This window comes from Alosa sapidissima, chromosome 12 (assembly GCF_018492685.1).
Source record: "Alosa sapidissima isolate fAloSap1 chromosome 12, fAloSap1.pri, whole genome shotgun sequence".
NCBI lineage: Eukaryota > Metazoa > Chordata > Actinopteri > Clupeiformes > Clupeidae > Alosa > Alosa sapidissima.
Window position 1 is genome coordinate 15,360,459 of NC_055968.1, and position 19,049 is coordinate 15,379,507.

A 19,049-nucleotide genomic window follows, 5' to 3' on the forward strand; every position below is an offset into this window, starting at 1 on the left:
TAAGGTGGTGTGCAGGAGGTTGGAGATGGCATCGTGTCTGGACCTGTTGGTTCTATAGGCAAACTGGAGGGGGTTGATGGAGCTTGGTAAAGATGAGCAAATTAAGTTCTTCACAAGCTTTTCAAAGCACTTACAATTTTTTCTGAATGCTTAAACACAACCATGATTGTTATAGCACATTTTCTAAAAATATTAATACTTATAGCAAAACCACTCACTGAGTTCGCAAAACTAAAAGCGCAAACACTGCTTTGCACTCAGTTTGCAATTTTGTAACACACACTTTGCACAACTGTAGGTACAATGCACTGCACAGCACTCTTTTTGCGGAACTGTAAACACAACTCACTGCTTTACACTCAATTTCCAAATGATCAACACACTCCTAGCAAATCTATACACATGTATGGCTATTATTTACACTATTTTGCCAACTTTCTGGCATACTTTCTCATGTGAAAACTGTTTTAGATAATTAGTTCACTTTGCAATCAGCCTAAGCACTATAAATAAGCCACAGGTAATGTACAATGGGTACAATGGAGGGAGCAGGAAGAGTGAGAAGAATAAGAATTAGAGGAGGCCGAAGAATAGGACATGAAGGTGAAGAAGTAGGAGGAAGAGAAGGAGGAAAAGGACGGACGCGGAGGTGAAGAAGCGAGAGGGAGAGGATGACAAGGACAAGGAGGTGAAGTTAGAGGAAGAGGACAAGGAGGAGCAAGAGGAGGACGAGGAGGGGTAAGAGGAAGTGTAAGAAGAGGAAGAAATAGCCCTTTTACAGGCAAAAAAAATCAGTCTACATGTGGGGATATTGACCAGGCATCATGTCAGGCCTGGATACAGCATTCCAGAATATATTTTCCCAGAGTATATATATTTTGAGAGAGATGACACGATGTAGACTGATTTGTTTTTCAGTGAAATTGCTATTTTGTATTTTGACTTGGAAAAACACACTTCTGTTTGTTTTGATGTGTGTGTAAACACCAATACTTGAAGTTTGGATCCCTGTATGTTTACAGAACTATGAAAAAAGTATGACCTCAAACTGACATAGCCTAACTTGTGTACAGAGAAAGCAAAAGCCAGATGTGTTTTATTTATACCATCAGTGTGTATTTGGCACATTGTGTTCTTATTATTGTGAAGGCTTGTGTTTACTGTTTGATACAAAAACACCATTTTTACGAAGGTGTAAAGAGTTAAGCAAGGTGTGTTAGCTTTTGCAAGAGAACTACAATGTTTTGCTTATTTGGTGAAAGGTTTTCCTATTTGTGTGTAGAGTTTTGCAAAAATAGCCATAGTTACAAAAAATGTGCTTAAGCAATCAGAAAATGACGTTGATGTCAGGGCCACTGGGCAGTATAGTCATTTAGGCATGATGGGCTTTTGTTTTTTGACACAGGTATAATAGGGACTTCTTATGTTGGAACGGTAGCTTGAGCCAATGACGTGTTGGCTAGCTGTTTTGCGCAGGATTTCAGTACCCTCCCAGAAATTCCATCTGGTCCTGCAGCCTTCCTGCACTTTGCGTTTCTCACATCATACTCGGAAACAGTGAATGGAGTTTCCCCACTATCGTTCTCACATTTAACTCGTTGGCAAGTGAGTTACTCACTCTCATCACTGAAGGAGACTTGCTTTCAAAGCCTGTGATGGTTCTCAGTCCTTTCCATACACAAGCTGGATCACCCTCACTGAATAAGTCGGCTTCCACTCTGTCCCTATAGCGCCGCTTCGCCTCTTTAATGGTCTTCTGTAGGTTGTATGATGCTGCCTTGTAGTCTGACATTTTGCCCGTGATGAATCCTGCATTGTATGTGGTGGTACGCATTGTTAATACTGTGCAGACTTTTACTGCTCAGTCGTGGAGAGTGTCCTGACAAGTAGCATCATCACTTGGTAGGGAATTGTACAGCCCGTAACTGCAGTGCCACAGAGACTGTGCGATCTGCCGAACGCACCATCAGACTGAGGAGGAGCTTCTTTCCTCAAGCCATTCGTATCCTGAACACACACAAGACTATAAACTGCACTTTTTACACACTTACACATGCAGGTAACATGAAAAAGGCCCTGTGGTTAGACCAATCAAAATGTGCCATTCTTTTTGGAAATCATGGACTCATCTAAAAGGAGAGGGCCTAAGTATCCAACCTATCCAACTTGTCTTAGTGGTCAGTTCCAAACCCAACATCTACGATGGTGTGGAGGAGCAGTAGTGCCTACAGCATGGGCATCTTGTACATTTGGCTAAGCACAATCAATTCTGAATGATGTGTACAGGTTTTGAGCAACATATACTGCCATCCAGGCAATGTCTATTCCAGAAGGACCTTGCCAAAATAAATTCTGCACATATTTAAATTATCCAGGTGCTAAAATGGCCTGTCTGCAGTCCAGTTTTCTCAAATTAGGTGCAAAATGGAATGAAAAACATGACTAAGAGCAACTGAAATTCTATATCGGTGAGTAATGGGACAGCATTTCCTTCTCAAAACTCTAGCAAATAGTCTCCTCACTTCCTAAACATTTACAGAATTTTTTTAAATGAAGAGGTGAAGCAACACAGTGGTGAACATGCTGGCATCAAATTCAAACTTAACATAAATTTCCATTTCAAATGAAAATGTTTGATTTCGTTTCATTTGATATGTTGTCTATGTCACTTTTGCTGCTATTATCACATTCTGTTTTTATTTGCATTTTACCAAACGTCCCAACTTTTTCTGTTTTGGGGTAGAAAACTTCAAAAAATGTATACCAAAGATATTCTCTGAAGCCTTTTCAATTACTTTATAAAAGATGAAAATACCCTGCAATTTTGCCCCACATACTCCTGAAATATTTGACTGAAATTGTGCATTAATGTGTTATTTGTCCCCACAAATAACAAGTCTTGTCAGACAGCGAGAACACAAACTTAAAGCTGAACTCACCAAGTTAAGTAGGTAAAATCAGATAATTGGAGTATATTCCTTGTGATGGGGTGATCCTGTTTTCCAGCTCTGAGGCCTCTTTCAATTTGATGTGAATATATCAGTTTGATATGGATATTAAAGGCGAACTATGCAGGTTTTTTTAGCTTAATTTAACTTAATTTACCTTAACTTAACAGCTTCGGAGTCATTGGAATGGTTATATGACTTTTTTCGGGTTGAATGGTGCCCGTCTCGCTTCCCCCTAGCGCCTGTGAGCGGAAAAACCACCCTTGCAACTTTGGGCCGGCGGACCAACGGCCTCGGTGTCAGGAAGTATAACGAGTGTAACGAATTGCTTTACTGCATTCAAATACACACACACGCCATGCACCGGCTAGAACAAGGTATAGCGATGGAGTTTCTCAGACATTCGTCATGACAGAGCCAGCAAAAAGAAGCAAAAACCGAGAAAAACAGCGAAGAAATTGCCAATACTGCATAGGGCCCGTCCCAATACCTCCCCTACCCCTAGATTTTTGCCCTAACCCTCGTTTTTGCGCGTGCACGTGTAGGGCTAGGGTGTCCCATTACTTTAGGGAGCAAGGGGAAGTGCTATTTTCCCCTTAAAATCAACCCTCAAAATATAGCCAGGACCAATGCAGGCTTAAAACGAAGTGGGAGATGAAATTACCCAGGATACCGTGCGAGCTCAGTGAGTAGGTCAATGTTTTCATATATTTTTGCAAATAAGCATATTAAAATTTCGAAATATGTTGGAATATGTTAGTTTGATACACATCTGATGGACTGTTGAGTTTTGAACACTAATGTTAGAAAATATCTCACGAAGCTATCTGACGATGTTCATGATATCTGCTGATTGCTTTGAGAGAGTCTGCCCATCAAATAACGTTATAAATCAATCTGGGTAGTTTCGTCAATATTTAGGATGTGTGTTCTGACGTTCACATGAACACGAATGTCTTTGTTGATTAACCAGACGTAGATAAACCAGCACAGCCCACACAACAATGACCGCTGGAACGGGCATGTTCCTGAATGAAAATAGTAGCAGGCTACTACCGGTAGACACGTCGGCGCTGTGCATGACGTAGGTGAGCACGTTCGCTACGCTAATTTGCATATAGTGGTGTCCTAGTTCATAGGGAAAGATCTTCACCCCCACTTCCCTTGTCGAGGGGGCTTTAATGTTGAGGGCAATCAAAACCAAGTGGAAGTTTTAAGGGGGGAGAAATGGGACGGGCCCATAGTTTCTCTGTGCAGTTGACTGAGGTTTGAACTGACATTAGATTAGTTTAGACTTTATTGTCATTGTGCAGAGTACAAGTACAAAGACACAATGCAGTTTGCGTCTAACCAGAAGTGCAAAAAAGCAGAAAAGTGCAATGTGATATACAAAGTATAGGCAGGTGGTGCATAGGCAGGACAATAAATATAGTACTGACATATTTAATCTGTTACTAGCCCAGGCCGCTGTCCCTGGACCACCTCCATCGTGCCGGTGCCAAAACACTTCACTGCAACAAGCCTTAATGATTCCGTCCAATTGCAGTCATCCCCATCATCATGAAGTGCTTCGAGAGGCTGGTCCTGGCCCATCTCAAACTTGCTTACCACCCTCATTGGACCCCTTCCAATTCGCCCACCGTCAGAACAGGAGCACAGAGGCCATCTCTACGACACTTCACTCTGCCCTGTCCCACCTTGATAATAGCAACACCTATGTGAGGATGCTGTTCATTGACTTAGTTCAGCATTCAACACCATCATCCCCTCCAAACTGGTCACTAAACTTAGTGAACTGGGCATCAATACCTCCCTCTGTAACTGGATTCTGGACTTCCTAACCAACAGACCTCAGTCTGTTAGGTTAGATAATCACACATCCTCAACCATCACCTTGAACACCGGCGTACCATAGGGATGTGTGCTGAGCCCTCTCCTTTACTCCCTCTTCACCTACGACTGCACACCTGTACATGGCTCTAACACGTCAAGTTTGCAGACGACATACGGTGATTGGTCTCATCAGCAACAACGATGAGACGGCCTACAGGGAGGAGGTCCAGCCCCTAATATCGTGGTGCACTGACAACAACCTGGCTCTCAACACCAAGAAGGCCAAAGAGCTCATTGTGGACTTCTAAATCCACAATTTCTAATCTAAAGCTACAGTAGCACACACACCCCCATTCTCATCAACGGGACTGAGGTGGAAAGTGTCACCAGCTTCAAGTTCCTGGGTGTCCACATCTCTGAGGACCTCTCTTGGACCCTCAACACCACTGATCAAGAAGGCTCACCAGCGTCTCTTCTTTCTGAGGAAACTAAAGAAGGTCCATCTGTCTCCTCAGATCCTCGTGAACTGGTGTCACGGTTTGGTATGGCAACTGCTCTGCCTACGACCGAAAAGCACTGCAGAGGGTGGTGAAAACTGCCCGCATTATCGGTTCCTCACTCCCCTCCATCGAGGCAATCCAGGGAAAGCTATGCTTGCGTAAGGCGCGCAGCATCATCAAAGACTGTTCTCACCCCAACCACAGACAGTTCACCCCACTCCCCTCCGGGAGACGTTACAGGTCTTTCCGCACCCGAACCAGCAGGTTCAGAGGAAGCTTCTTTCCTGCGGCTGTCACCCTACTGAACTCTAGCTCTGCATCCTGGTGACAACCAATCAACTAAGCCCCCAACCACCCTGCCCCGCCCCCGCCCGATGCCTCTTTGCCTGTGCTTGTTGAGGTGTCCACAACCATGGCAACCTTGACAGGGACAATAAGGAGGCGGACATCCCCAATCCCTCTAATCTAAAGAAACGTCATCTGGCATTGCCGCCCCCACACCCATAGCAATCTAGACTTTTTTCATCTATGGTCCCCCAATGGTGGATCAATCTGCCAAGTCCCATCAGAGCAGAGGCAAAAACTCTTGATGAGATTACTCTTCAAGAATACCTTCTCTAGTTTTTCTGACAACTTCACACACCTGATACGCACTTACCACACTCTTCCCTCTCATACAGTACCTTTCTCTCCATTTCCCTCTCTTTCCTCCTCTATCTCCTCTTCTACCACTTCTCCTCTTAGTGTACCGTAAAACTTCAAATAATAGCCTGGGCTTTTATTTTCCCAAATTGACAAACTGCACCGGCTAGTATTTGAGACAGGCCTTTAATTCCCTTCACACAAAACTTTTCTTCTGCAAAGATGGAAAATATTATAAAATTAATTATTTCAAACACACTGAATGTCTACCCATATGACTAGGCTATCCGATGATAAGTTTCAATTACAGATCATCATTAATTTAGTGTGGAGATGTTGTTCATTGAGTGAGATAAGATCCAAATAGAGAATACAAATTTTGTCACCAGCAACCTATATCTGTCCTCTGTCAAATAGGCCTACAGTTGCATTTTCAGCCCTGACCAAAACCGTTCAGGAATTATTAATGCAAAAGTGGGACGTGCTTAATGTTTCATTCTCCCTCCTTTTCGGGACGAATGAAACAGCATGAGAGAGAATGAAACATATAGTTTCTCCCCTATTTTTTTTGGCAAATTTGACAACAATCAGTTTACTTCTTTTTCTTTGTCGCCATGGTGGAACCCTTTTGTTTTGTTGCCAGCATCGGCCTATCCTTGTCATAAAATATTTTGTCTAATGTGTACATTTCAAACAAATGGGATGAATTGAACAATGTCGCAGTCGGACATAGCATAGGCATAGTTCATGTTGAAAAAAGTTTAAACAATTTGGAACTCTAGCTTTCACCACCGCAGTCTTTATTAATGCCATCTAAATCATAATGTTAGCCTGCGCAATCTGCACCATAGAACTGGCTTAAACAGGCGATATAGCGGGTTTTAGGAGATTAAATGCAAACCGAAATTAAAAAACAGACCAGGCCTCTATTTGAGACCGGCATTTATTTATCCAAACCTGTAGCAACACCAGGCGTGTAAAAGCGACAGGCGTCTATTCACCCCTTGCAAGTGACGTCACGTTTTGTTCGCGCCACAGCAAAATAGCCTAGTGGACGGCAAGAACACAAATCAAATCAATGGGTTGTAATGGGACATATCGCACAGCTAGGAGATTATAGTGAGATTTAACCGTCGTAATGCCCTTCCACGACTGTTGGCTTATTGTTTGGAATACAACAACATCCCATGTTCTTGCATAGATATATTTTGGTTTGTTTTCTTTGTGTTTCGGGAGTATTTCAACCACAATTGCATGCTTATCTCCTCAGTGTATGAAGCACAGCAGCGGTTGCTATAGCAACCATAGACTCTGAACAGGGCGGCAGATAGCACTTAGGCAAAGTCTTTGGCAAGATCTGAATGTAAACAGATAATACCGTTCAAGTTTTTTTTTTATTTCCTATTTCTTTCAATTCTTTAACTTAAGACATGTAAGAAGTACGTTTATTCGCTGGGCAACGTACAAACTGACGAGTTACATTAGCCCTAGCACTATGAGCTACGATAAACGTACGTAGCTTCTAAGTGTGGCAGCTAGTTATTATTTCATGTTCTGATATGACATTCTTAACGTTTTGACTATGTTACAACTGATAAAAGCAAGACAAATAAAGTAACCAAATCGCTTTGCAATATTTTAGTCCAGAAATACTTATGGGTGTTCATTTACCATAATGTTAATTACAGTAGCCTAACGTAACGTTATCTCCCCTTGCTGTTACCACCAGTTTTAATAACTTTACATTTGCGATCATGACCCATTTCATCTAACAACACCACTGGCATCTTCTTTGACTATCAGACCCCAAACAGCAATACATTGAACTACAAAGATGTTATAGTAATGGTGTTCAGTTCATCATAATCTTTATGACATAATGTAATTTGCCGTCCGACTCCCATCTTTTTGCCGTCCAGCATGGAGCCGTCACGTGACTTAAGTCACGTGTCTGCAAGGGGTGAATTTGTGTGTGTGTGTTCATGCGTGTGTGTGTGTTTGTGTGTATGTGCATGCGTGCGTGTGAGTGTGTGTGTACATGTGTATGTATGTGTTTATGTGTGTGTGTGTGTGTGTGTGTGTATGTTTGTGTGTGTACTTTATGTGTGTGTTTGCGTGTGTTTATGAGAGTGTGTGTGCATGCGTAGTGTACAGTCACTAAACGTACACATATATTCATTTATTGTATGGTCCCCCATGAACGGAATTCCATGAAACTTGCCATGCATTCAGAGGGTGTCACAATGATCCTACACGTCAAATTTTGTGCAGTTTTGAACATGACAGCCAAAGATACCTGCGATTACAACGCCTCATTTTTGCTTTTTCATTTTTAACTAGGTGACACAATACATCAAATGAGTGGATATGGGATGGGTTGACATGGCCCTTGGAGGCCAACATTCACAGAAAATTGTGTCTGGCCTACCCTCCTTTTGGGGGGTCCGGTGCGGAGGAGGATGTCATTGTGGACTTTCAACAGAGCAGATTCAGAGTGATCTAAAACCAGACCGAAATTTATCAACGATTTTGAAACTGGTAAAAGGAAGGAAACCTGTGAGAGAACAATCTTTTCCAAGATCTTGGAGATAAATGGTAACTAGTAGATAGGCCTGTAGTTTTAGGGTCATTAGGGTCAAGACCGGGCTTCTAGAGGTTAAACAAAGTTGTTTAAAACTGGAGGGGACCACTCCGTTAGCTAAGGAGCTATTAATTATAGCCAAAACAAGGGACCAGATGACAACAAAAACTTCTTTGAAAAGGCGTGAAGGAAAAACATCTAAGTGGCACAATGTAGAATTCATATGACAGACAATCTCAAATAGCTGGGAGGATGATACAGGTTGAAACTGCTGACAGCAGCTGAATGATATTTGTCACTGAGGGATCAGAATCTGGAGGTGAGATATGAGATTTGATGTTATCAATCTTATCAATGAAGAAGTTGAGAAACTTCAAGAGTAGGGGCAACACTGGCAGAGGCAGCAGTAGGATTTAAAATGGAATTAATGGTCTTAAACAATATTTTTGGTCTATGATCATTATTATTAATTTGGTCAGAGTAATACGCCTTAGCTGTCTTAACAGAGTAACAATATAAAAATAAAATAATAAAAATGCAAAAAAAGGATAGTGAGTTGGATGCCCTCTTTATATATTACTGTCGGTCAAAAGCATCTAAAAAGGTTATTACGTAATCATCTTGTTCTCAATTGTAATCGAGAGATAAGGATGACTTTTGACCCACTAACAACTGACTGGAAGCTGGGTCTGACTGTAAGGAGCACGTCTGACCAATTGTCTTTCTTGTTGCTATGCTATTTGGCGTGTAGTGCCTGTCAATCAAATACATTTGCAAGAAGCAGCCAGTGGTGAGTTACTAGCTGATAATATGTCGTGTTGGAGTTTGAACTTTGACCATGCGCTAATACTACATGGGATGAACTCACAACATTGACACAGGAGATTTCTTCGCTGCATATTTTTCCTCAAAAAGGATACGTTTTTTTGAAGGTTGTTTCATATTTTGTTGTGTGTTAACAAATGGAACACTACTCAGAGTCAGTAAGTCTTTCATTATATGGAATAACATTGAAATACTGTATTTTGATACTTGCAGTTAGCCTTATCAGAGAAGTAAAGGACGCTTGATCAAAGTTCAAAAAGCTGTTATGTTCTTAATGTTAATGTTCTGTTCTTTCTAGGGTATTAAAGTGAAAGAAAATTTTATTTTTTTATCAATAGAAAATTTAAGGGGGGTGGCATGTGAAATGTATAGTATGGTATGCTACTAGCTGATAACCAATAAGCTATACCTGTGTCTCATCATATGTGTCACAGTTACATATTGCCATGTTTTACATAACACTCAGTATCAGTATTAAGCTACCTTGTTAAAGTCACTTAATTTTGGTTTCACCTCTCTGACAAGAGGAAGCTTGTGATTTAATTATTTGTGAGTGCAAAAGTATACATGAAGCTAGTCTTATTTTGAAATACTTAAAGTGATAAGTTAATAGAAAACACTCAATTTTGTTTTAGGGTTGCGATGGCATTGAATTGTTAGATTTGTTGTTTGACAAAAATGATGGAATCCTTCGTCACGAGAAAGTGGATCGCAGCAGCCAACCATGGCCTATTGTGGAGCCTCAGGTAAACATCGGCCTCCCCGTAGATGTTTAATTCTGTGGAAAAAACCCTCTGGATTTATTCATGCCTTTGGCAACTCTATAATAATGTGGGTCCTCTGTGTTTTGTTTGGACTTGCCTCATTAGCAGTTGATTCAGCCACAAGGCAATGAGGACTTCCTGAGTGCTTTGTTGAGTGGGACGGACTCTGTGACGGCGTCACCCCAGTGGTCCCCCTCTCGTAGTGATAGCGGGATCAGTGAGGACACCTCTGATCATATGGACAGCCCCCTGCCCCCTCAGAGCCCTCCACTTGAGTCCCAGTACGTCTACCCTTCACCTACACCCAGGCCCCTCAACCCTACTGAGACAGACCTTCCCATCGATCTGAGTGAGTCACTTATATAGGGCACAATTTACGGGATCATCTCTCACACACACACACACACACACACAACACATTTGCAACACACAAATAATAAATAGTATTTCTATTAATCTGTGTTGCCTAAAATCCTCCTTAATCGGTCGCCAGAGATGGACGCACAGCCTGTGCACTCTTAGATAAACCCTCTGATCAATCTCTGCAGCTGGCTGGGAGCCTGGCATGTTTCCGGGCAAGACAGACGAGATGCTCTATGGGTCTCCGGAGCAGAGTAGCCAGCTGTCCTCTGGTTTCCCCATGACTGTGAAGGACCTGCTCCTCTGCGGCAAGTCTGAAGCTGTGAGCATGCATTGCTACATGTAGCTTAGCATTTAGGTGTGGAGAGGTCATGTTGAAAGACATGGAGGCGGATATGCCCTTCTGAGTGTTGGCTAGCCTACATTTGAAACTGTGGCATGCCAGTATGTCTCCCTTGCGCCTCAGGTGACAGAATATATTTGAAATTGAAAATGTTTAACGTTCTTCAGTATTGATATTCCAAACTTGTTCTCAGCCCCAACAGGCCTCCCAGCTGTCTGTTCAAGAGCTGATTTTGAATGAGGACGAGAGGAAGCTGCTCGCTAAGGAAGGAGTGATGCTACCTGCCCAGCTTCCCCTCACCAAGGTAGCCTACTTCAAATTGATGCCGACCCATTTTTACAGGTGTTGTACGGCTGATAGGTTTAAACAATGTTTCTGCCTCATTAGTATGAGGAGAGAATTCTGAAGAAAATCAGGAGGAAGATCCGCAACAAACATTCAGCGCAAGAGAGCCGGAAGAAGAAAAAAGAATATATCGACGGGCTCGAGTGCAGGTATGACTGAACTAATTGATTAGCTGGGCAGAGGTACTTATCAGCCTGCAGGACAAAAGTGAAGCTGTTTCTATTAATTACCCAGACCAGATTATATCCTATACCTCTGTATGTAACTTAATTAGGTTAGGCAATACTACATAATTCACAGTGCTTTCATGCTTAAAAACAAAGACATTTCATGAGCATAAAGAATGAGGATACAAGGATACAAGGAAGTTTATTGTCACATGCATATAGTTACTGGAAGTAAGAAATGCAGTGAAATTATGTCTGGTGTCAGCCTATTTGTGCATTAATGGGGGGGGGGGGTGCAGTAGAAGAGGGGTTTAGTAGATTAAGTGGCAAGGGCTGCATAAAAAAGGTGGGGGAGGATTGGGATTGGGTGGGAGGCACCAACAAGGAGTATTGGGGCTTTGGGTTAAATTTAACGAATGGAAGTGCAAGGCACCTGGCTCAGTTGGAGGAAATCTCTTTATTTCATAGGATGGCTGCATGCTCCACACAGAACCAGGAGTTGCAGAGGAAGGTCTTCCAGCTGGAGAAGTGTAATATGTGAGGGAATTGTTTATTTTATATTCCTATGAGCTCTACTTTTAGAGTGCAGTTTAATTCCCATGAAAGTTGGCATCTTCTTGAACCCCTTGGCTTACACACAGTCTCTGTCTTTCAGATCATTGATGGAGCAGCTTCGGAGGCTGCAGGCAATGGTCCTGAAAGGATCTAATAAAACTGCACAGACTGGTACATGCGTGCTGGTAAGCTACCGTAGCTGTTGAATAACACACACACACACACACACACACACACACACACACAGACACTCAGACACACACACACACACATACATACAGACAAGAACACTCACACACATTCAAAGACACGCACAGTGCACACACATTCACGACTCACAACTCAAACACTCACACACATACACACTTTCACAAATATAAACATTAAGGCTTAGGAAATTCTACTTCATGTGTATTCACCAAGATGTCTTATTTATGTCTGTTTGGAGAACAAGAAGTCACACATGGGAACCTATATAAATATTAAACCTGAACCTAAAAACAGGACAAACTATACAGAATATTGAAAACCCACAACCCATCAATTGTTTCTATGTTATATATTGTTCCTTATAAAAAAATGTGGCAATCAAATGCACATGGCATTCCAACAGGCCATGGATATGTAGGATTCCATCACTGTCATATGCTGGTTGCCATGTATGTAGGCTATAAGTAAGAAATTAAAAACACGGCATGTTTATTATGATTATGTTAATAATACTCACTCCATCTCAACTCTCTATCCCTCTCTCTCTCTCCATCCCTTTTCTCGTTTCCCAGGTGCTTCTCCTGTCCTTCTCACTGATCTTGTTCCCCAGCCTGAAGCCGTTCTCTGAGAGCAAGGTCAGCCTAGAGGGGGACTTCAGCCCAGTGAGGGGTGAGTCAGTGGGCTACTTCCACACAGCATCTAAACACCACGTTTCAACGCCAAGGAAAAATAAAAAAAGAGGGAGATGGAGAGAGAGAGAAAGTAAAGTGTGAAAGAAAGAAACAGATAGAGAGAGTAAAGGAGGGAGAGAGGGAGGGAGATAGAATAATGGAGGAACCACAGTCTAGCTTTCTGCCTCTACATCCATGTTGCACTGCCGACTTCTTTTAGGTAGAAAGTGTAAATTGCCGCCTATCAAGCCCATCATACATATATATATATATAAGTATATGCCTAACTCGACATGGATGCCCACATTCTTTCTTACATACTTTGACATTTATGGATGTCATTTAGAGAAGCAACGAGAACAGCTTTCAAGGTGAAAATGGTTTTATGGTTTTAGTTTCTATTTCAAGTGCACTTAGAGTACAGTTTCCTATTACTGTCAGACGTAAGGAGAGAACTGAGTTCTTTTCACAGTTATTGCACACATATGGGTTGGAGAGCTTAATTGTTTCTTCAACTTTATTGTTGCATTATGCTGCCTATAGCACATTTGTATTACTTGCACTGGTACCTGTCAAGTCGATGTTCTCACATCCTGTTTGCCCATTTGCAGTTCAGTCCAGATCCTTGCACAATATGCATTCGTCACGTGTGATCCATGCACATGAGCACCAGTCCCCCATGCCAGAGGACCCTGCAATGCTGAAACCACTTCCTGGAAGCAAGCCGGTGGATGATGTTAGGGCGTTCCTGGAGAAACTCGCCATAGGACAAAGGCTGGCCAATTTTGACACCATCCCTCACAACAAGAGCCTCCATGATTACCTCCATCACCATGGTGACCCTATTACTGGCCATATTGCGACAGTAACCTTGAGGCCCGGCGCAAAAATTCCCCCACATGCCGATGACATGTGAAGAGGAGACATGGGAAGCCCTACCAACTGCAGTTCAATACGTGTCATGTGAGGAGGATCAGAGAGTCATTGGGAGCAGGCACAGAGGGAGGGAGGGAAGGAAGGAGAGATAAAGAAGAGGAGACTGTCAATTCTCATTTTGTTATACATTTGCTTTGTTTCATTAACATTATTCACACTTAAACTTGCCGAATTGATTTAGAATTAATGTCAAATGTGTTTCATGAGATGAGTATTTGAAGGAAGGATACATGATTATTAGAATTAACTTCTTGCAACACAAATTGTTACTCATTACCAACATTTCTTAATCCAAATGGTCAAGAAATGTAATTACCTAAAGAGATGAAAACACATGTTGAAAATGCTATGCATTTGAAAATGAATAGCTGTGAATCATAGTTGACCAAGTCATGTAATAAATCATTTTTATAAAGAATTTGTGTGAGAATTATGTCTTAATACAACTCTTCTAGAAATAATAAAAATAATAATAATAAATAATAAAGTATAATGTACCTGTTACCAACAACATCAAGACAAGTCATGTCTCCGCTCGGGGCATTTAGCCCAAAGGGTTGAGACCAGTGAAGCCTCAGACTGGACTGTTATCTGCAGTAGTGGCTTCTCCTCTTTAATCATCCAGAGAGAGTCTCAGTGTCCACCTTGACATCTTTAATCAGCAAAGTCACTTGGCACTTTGATTCTCAATCTCCCACAGGTGCACAGCCCTCAATCTGCACAGACCCACCCCCCCCCTCCCGAGTGACAGTGACAGAAAAAAAGTGACTGAGACTGTCGAACTGATGCCCTCATTTAATCTTCAAATGGAGTGTGTCTTTTTTTTTTTGGATGTATTTTACAGCTCTGACCAGAAATACATTTTCACAGTTCAGCCATGCTAACTGAAAATGTGAAGTGGTTATCCAAGGTGAAGGAGAAGTCTGCCATCAAAAATGTGTGAGTTTTTTTGACTGACACTAGCTGGATTAAAGACCATTACTGGATTTTTTACCCTGAGGGCTAAACAGTAGTGCAGTTGTTTGTATTGGCTGGCAATCTGTGGCATATAGGGTTTGGCCACAGGCTACCTTATTCATATTCTGCAAATTTGCACATTTGTAAAAGTGAAGTGGAATGTTTTTGGTGAACATCATTAACTTGAATCAGGCATCAAACAGACAGAACACTTAGGCATGAGCAACACATTTCAGGTGTCTCTTTCTATACTACAGGAGCAAAATCATTTTCCACCTGTTAGGCTGTGTAATACTTGGCCATCAGAAGAGCTCACTTTGAACCTAAATGGAATTTGATGTGGACCCTAATCAGTTGTTGGCCAATCAGCACTATGATGGGGGATGTTCTACTGTTCATTGTTCGGGCTGTATTTTGCACACTGGCGCATGGCGTAAAACTCGTTTTCCACCCGGCGCGAAGTTTAATTCCTTATTTTGCACGTTTAATGTTTAAACAATGCGCCCAGGGGTGTGGCAATTAACAACTTAGGGAGTGGCTTAGCGCATTGTCTAAAAATTGCTATTGTACACCTGGTCTATGGCGAGTTGTTTATATGTTATTTTAAGAGCGCATTGTCAACAGTCATTTGGCGGGTGCACAACACACCATCCTTCTATCATCCATGAACGCACACCAGCGCACGCCCATGCAAAACATTACAAATTGCACGATTACAATGGGAAACATAATTAGAATAAAGATATTTTACGAAATACTGTACATCTCATGATGAGTAGTTATTCACCATCATTTGCAAATTGGTAATGACGGTTAAAAGTGATAGGGGAAAGGCGAGAGACACGTATGGAGCACAGCTGAAGACGCACTGTCACGAGATATAAGCAACTCCTCTGCAGGATAAATGTTTTTTTATTCAGTCATTTGAGCAATTTTAGGGTAAGTGTTGCTTTTTCCAGCCTATTAGTAGAGCGGCTACAAGGCCAATTTGGCAAAAATCGTGCAAATTATGATACAAGCATGAAACTTGGTAGGTATGTGCTTATGACCAATACAATCAAATCTACCTGATTGGCCACTTGAAATGGTGGCCATTTTCCAAGATGGCTGCCAAAAAAGACTCCAGAAATTGATTTATTGCATAGAATTGACCTAGCAAATTATGATACAGGCATGAAATTCGACATGTATGTGCTTAAGACCAATACAATCAAATCTACCTGATTGGCCACTTGAAATGGCGGCCATTTTCCAAGATGGCCGCCAAAAAAGACTCCAGAAATTGATTTATTGCACAGAATTGACCTAGCAAATTATGATACAAGCACGAAACTCAACATGTATGTGCTCAAGAGCAATACAATGAAATCTACCTGATTGGCCACTTGAAATGGTGGCCATTTTCCAAGATGGCGTCTAAAAAAACCCGAGAAATTTGCAAATTTCAAATGTGCAAATGGCTCTGGCTTGTCAGCCTGGGACATTCGAAGATAAGAGCATTCCAATTGTTTTTTGCCGAACCGCTCATTACCATCATATTAGCTGACTTTTAATTGCTAAATCGCTTAATCGCTCTGGTCGCCCAGATTGGTTCGCTCCCAGCGAATTCACTTTGGTCGCTTTATTCGCCGACCCTCCATAGACAAATAATGACTTCTGTCTTTCCGGTCGCATAGGTCGCTTTTGGTTTTACATGCAAATAACAGCGGTAAAGGTTATTAACGACAAATAAGCCCCTTATAACACTGATAATATGATGATAACATGCTAATAATGACAATTCTTGATGTCAATGGAGGGTGGTGCGTGATGCGATACCATTGTGGTAATAATATGCTAATAACAGTAATTTATGATTTTCTCGATATGGGCGTTTAAAAACACTAATAACGTGCTAATGGTACTAACGGTAATAATATGGTAATAATGTGCCGCTCACTATAATTTGTGCTCTCTGCGACTGTCCCCACAATTACCCCAGAGTTAGAGAACAAGGCGACCAGAGTGAATCAATCAGCAGTGGTCCAATGTCGCTGTAAGTGGCTAAAATTAATTCCGAATAACCTCATTGGCTGGTTTAATTCAGATAGTTTTGGTCTAAATATTGTAAGGATATCGAGAGTGATATACAGTACATATACTCAAATGTAAAACGGCATATACAGTGTAATTTTTAGTAGGAGAGTAGGCTACAAAGTAGGGCAGTAAGAACAGACAGGAATATTATATATGAGGCATACTAGCATATAAGTGTTCTGTGTAACCACTCTGAAGGCCTGACCGCAACGTCAAAAAAAAGTTTGGTTTGACTAACTGTAGCAACGTTGCCCTTTTCCATGCTCAAGGTGAGAGTGGGTAAAGAAATATTACATCTTACTTGTGACATGGTCAGAATAATCAGCAACTGATATTGATATACTGCCACACCACTCATCAAAGGCATTTTCTTCTTCTCCACCTGCTGTATGTGTTGAATGTTAACAATCAATGAAGCAATCAATGAAGTTCTAGTGTCTTTTTGGTGGCCATCTTTTAAAATGGCTGCCATATTACATTTTCAAGTTGCAAATGAGGTGGATTTGATTATATAGCTCTTTAGCACAAACACACAAAATTACATACTTGTATCATAATTTTCTTGCTCACTTCTGGGCTAAATTCAGTCTTTTGGCGGCCATATTGTAAAATGGCTTCCATTTCAAGTGGCGAGTCAGGTAGATTTGATTGTATTGTTTTTTTTAGCACATTCATGCCAAAATTCATGCTAGTATAATAACTTGCTTGATCAATTCTGTGCAACAAATCCATTTCTATGGTATTTTTTGGCGGCCATCTTGGAAAATGGCCGTCATTTAAACTGGAAAATCAGTTAGAATGTATTGTGTTGGTCTTAAGCACATACCTGCCAAATTTCATGGCTGTATCATAATTTCCTTTGTCAATTCTGTACAACAAATCAATTTTTAGAGTTTTTCATGGTGGCCATTTTGGAAAATGGCCACCATTAAAAATGGCAAATCAGGCAGATTTTATTGTATTGGTCTTGAGCACATATATGCCTAATTTCATGCTTGTATCATAATATCTTTGGTCAATTCTGAGCAATAAATCAATTTCTGGGGTCTTTTTTTCAAGTAGCCAATCAGGTAGATTTGATTGTATTGGTCTTGAGCACATACCTGCCGAATTCCACGCTTGTATCATAATTTGCACAGTTTTTCCTGTAGCCGCTCTACTATATGTTTAACTGCATACAACTGTCTTGTCGTTGACTGACACCATGGTGAAGTTTGTTTCACTTTGCCAATGAGTTCAAATAATAGAGGAGTGCAAATGCGTGAAGGCTATGCTAGGTTTTAGTGGAATGACTATTCCATACGGTCTCGCAAGCAGCCTCCTTCATGTCCTTCAATGTGCCGTTGAATGTCAAAATACCGATGCATTTATATTACATCACACTTTGCGCCGGTAAAGGGAATGGCAGATGTCATTCTCATTGGTTTAAATGATGTTATACCAAACACACCCATGACTGATTAAAAAACCTAGGAACACCTTGTTGCGCCATGTGCTCGACGTTTGATAACGAAAACCCTCCCAATGTGGACTGGACATCCTACTAAATTTAAATAAGCTTTTGACTAGTGACGATGCGCTTTTGACTGTCATGATAGGGCCCTTCATCTGCGGTCACACACAATCATATTACTCTGTTAATGATAATAAATGATAACTCTCTTAATGATAATGAAGGCAGTTTAACTACAATACTATTTCTATGTCCATTTTGAGTAAAGTGCAGTATGAGGTGCAATGCAGTTTTTAATGTCTAAAATATTGCATCTCATGTAGATGAACTGTAAACAATTCCTCCAAAACTGCAGTTCTGATACTCTGAAGACTGCAGTTTTGACACTTGAAGTAGTGTATTTTTTTGGGCATTGTTATGCTGTTTTGGTGTCGTTTACACCATCTAAAGCAGTGTTTTTCAACCACTGTGCCGGGGCACACTAGTGTGCCATGAGAGATCATCAGGTGTGCCGCAGAAAATTACCCAAATGTCACTCACTGGTCCAGAAAAGCAACTGTTGCATCAAAGAATTTATAACCACATGCTCTCATTGATTGTATGATTGCACTATTTGTGGTATGCAGGCATTGTACAAAGGGGCCCCATATCCAGTATTCACAGAATCATCAAATATCCAGTTCATAACAACAATTAAATTAGATAGTCACCTACAAATGAAACAGAGGGCGCTTGTTTTATTGAGCAGGTCTTGCATAGAAGCCATAATAAGGCCATATCTGCATTATTTGAAATTTTAGGCTATGGTATGTTTCTTTTTTCTTCACACAGGATGTTAGTGTGCCGTGGGACATTTTAAGTGTCAAAAGTGTGCCGTGGCACA

General features: G+C 41.2%; 1 protein-coding gene and 1 long non-coding RNA gene across 3 annotated transcripts; one reads left to right on the forward strand and one right to left on the reverse strand.

Moving 5' to 3' along the window:
• Positions 1-6,549: 6,549 nt before the first annotated feature.
• Positions 6,550-7,763, reverse strand: LOC121678578. Its single transcript, XR_006021264.1, has 3 exons — positions 7,754-7,763; positions 7,505-7,514; positions 6,550-6,701 (listed from the first exon to the last, which is right to left on the reverse strand). It is a non-coding gene; the product is annotated as an uncharacterized LOC121678578 (long non-coding RNA).
• Positions 7,764-9,075: 1,312 nt separating this feature from the next.
• On the forward strand, positions 9,076-14,098 carry creb3l3a (cAMP responsive element binding protein 3-like 3a). Of its 2 annotated transcripts, none has more exons than XM_042058205.1 (10): positions 9,076-9,487; positions 9,965-10,075; positions 10,202-10,442; positions 10,642-10,775; positions 10,990-11,100; positions 11,184-11,290; positions 11,777-11,845; positions 11,964-12,048; positions 12,646-12,742; positions 13,356-14,098. In XM_042058205.1, exons 1-10 carry the CDS (start codon positions 9,467-9,469, stop codon positions 13,658-13,660), a joined length of 1,281 nt encoding a protein of 426 aa, XP_041914139.1. In that variant the 5' UTR covers positions 9,076-9,466; the 3' UTR covers positions 13,661-14,098. The 2 variants fall into 2 exon arrangements, with proteins under 2 accessions (XP_041914139.1, XP_041914138.1); XM_042058204.1 differs by having other exon boundaries at positions 9,264-9,487; positions 10,199-10,442.
• The last annotated feature ends 4,951 nt before the right edge of the window (positions 14,099-19,049 follow it).

Bases quoted from the DNA above. Each gene is read 5' to 3' on its own strand.
- creb3l3a (XM_042058204.1), top strand. From the start codon at position 9,467: ATGGAACACTACTCAGAGTCA. The intron at 10,776-10,989 runs GTGAGCATGCAT...ACTTGTTCTCAG, and splicing joins TCTGCGGCAAGTCTGAAGCT to CCCCAACAGGCCTCCCAGCT. The intron at 12,049-12,645 runs GTAAGCTACCGT...CTCGTTTCCCAG, and splicing joins AGACTGGTACATGCGTGCTG to GTGCTTCTCCTGTCCTTCTC.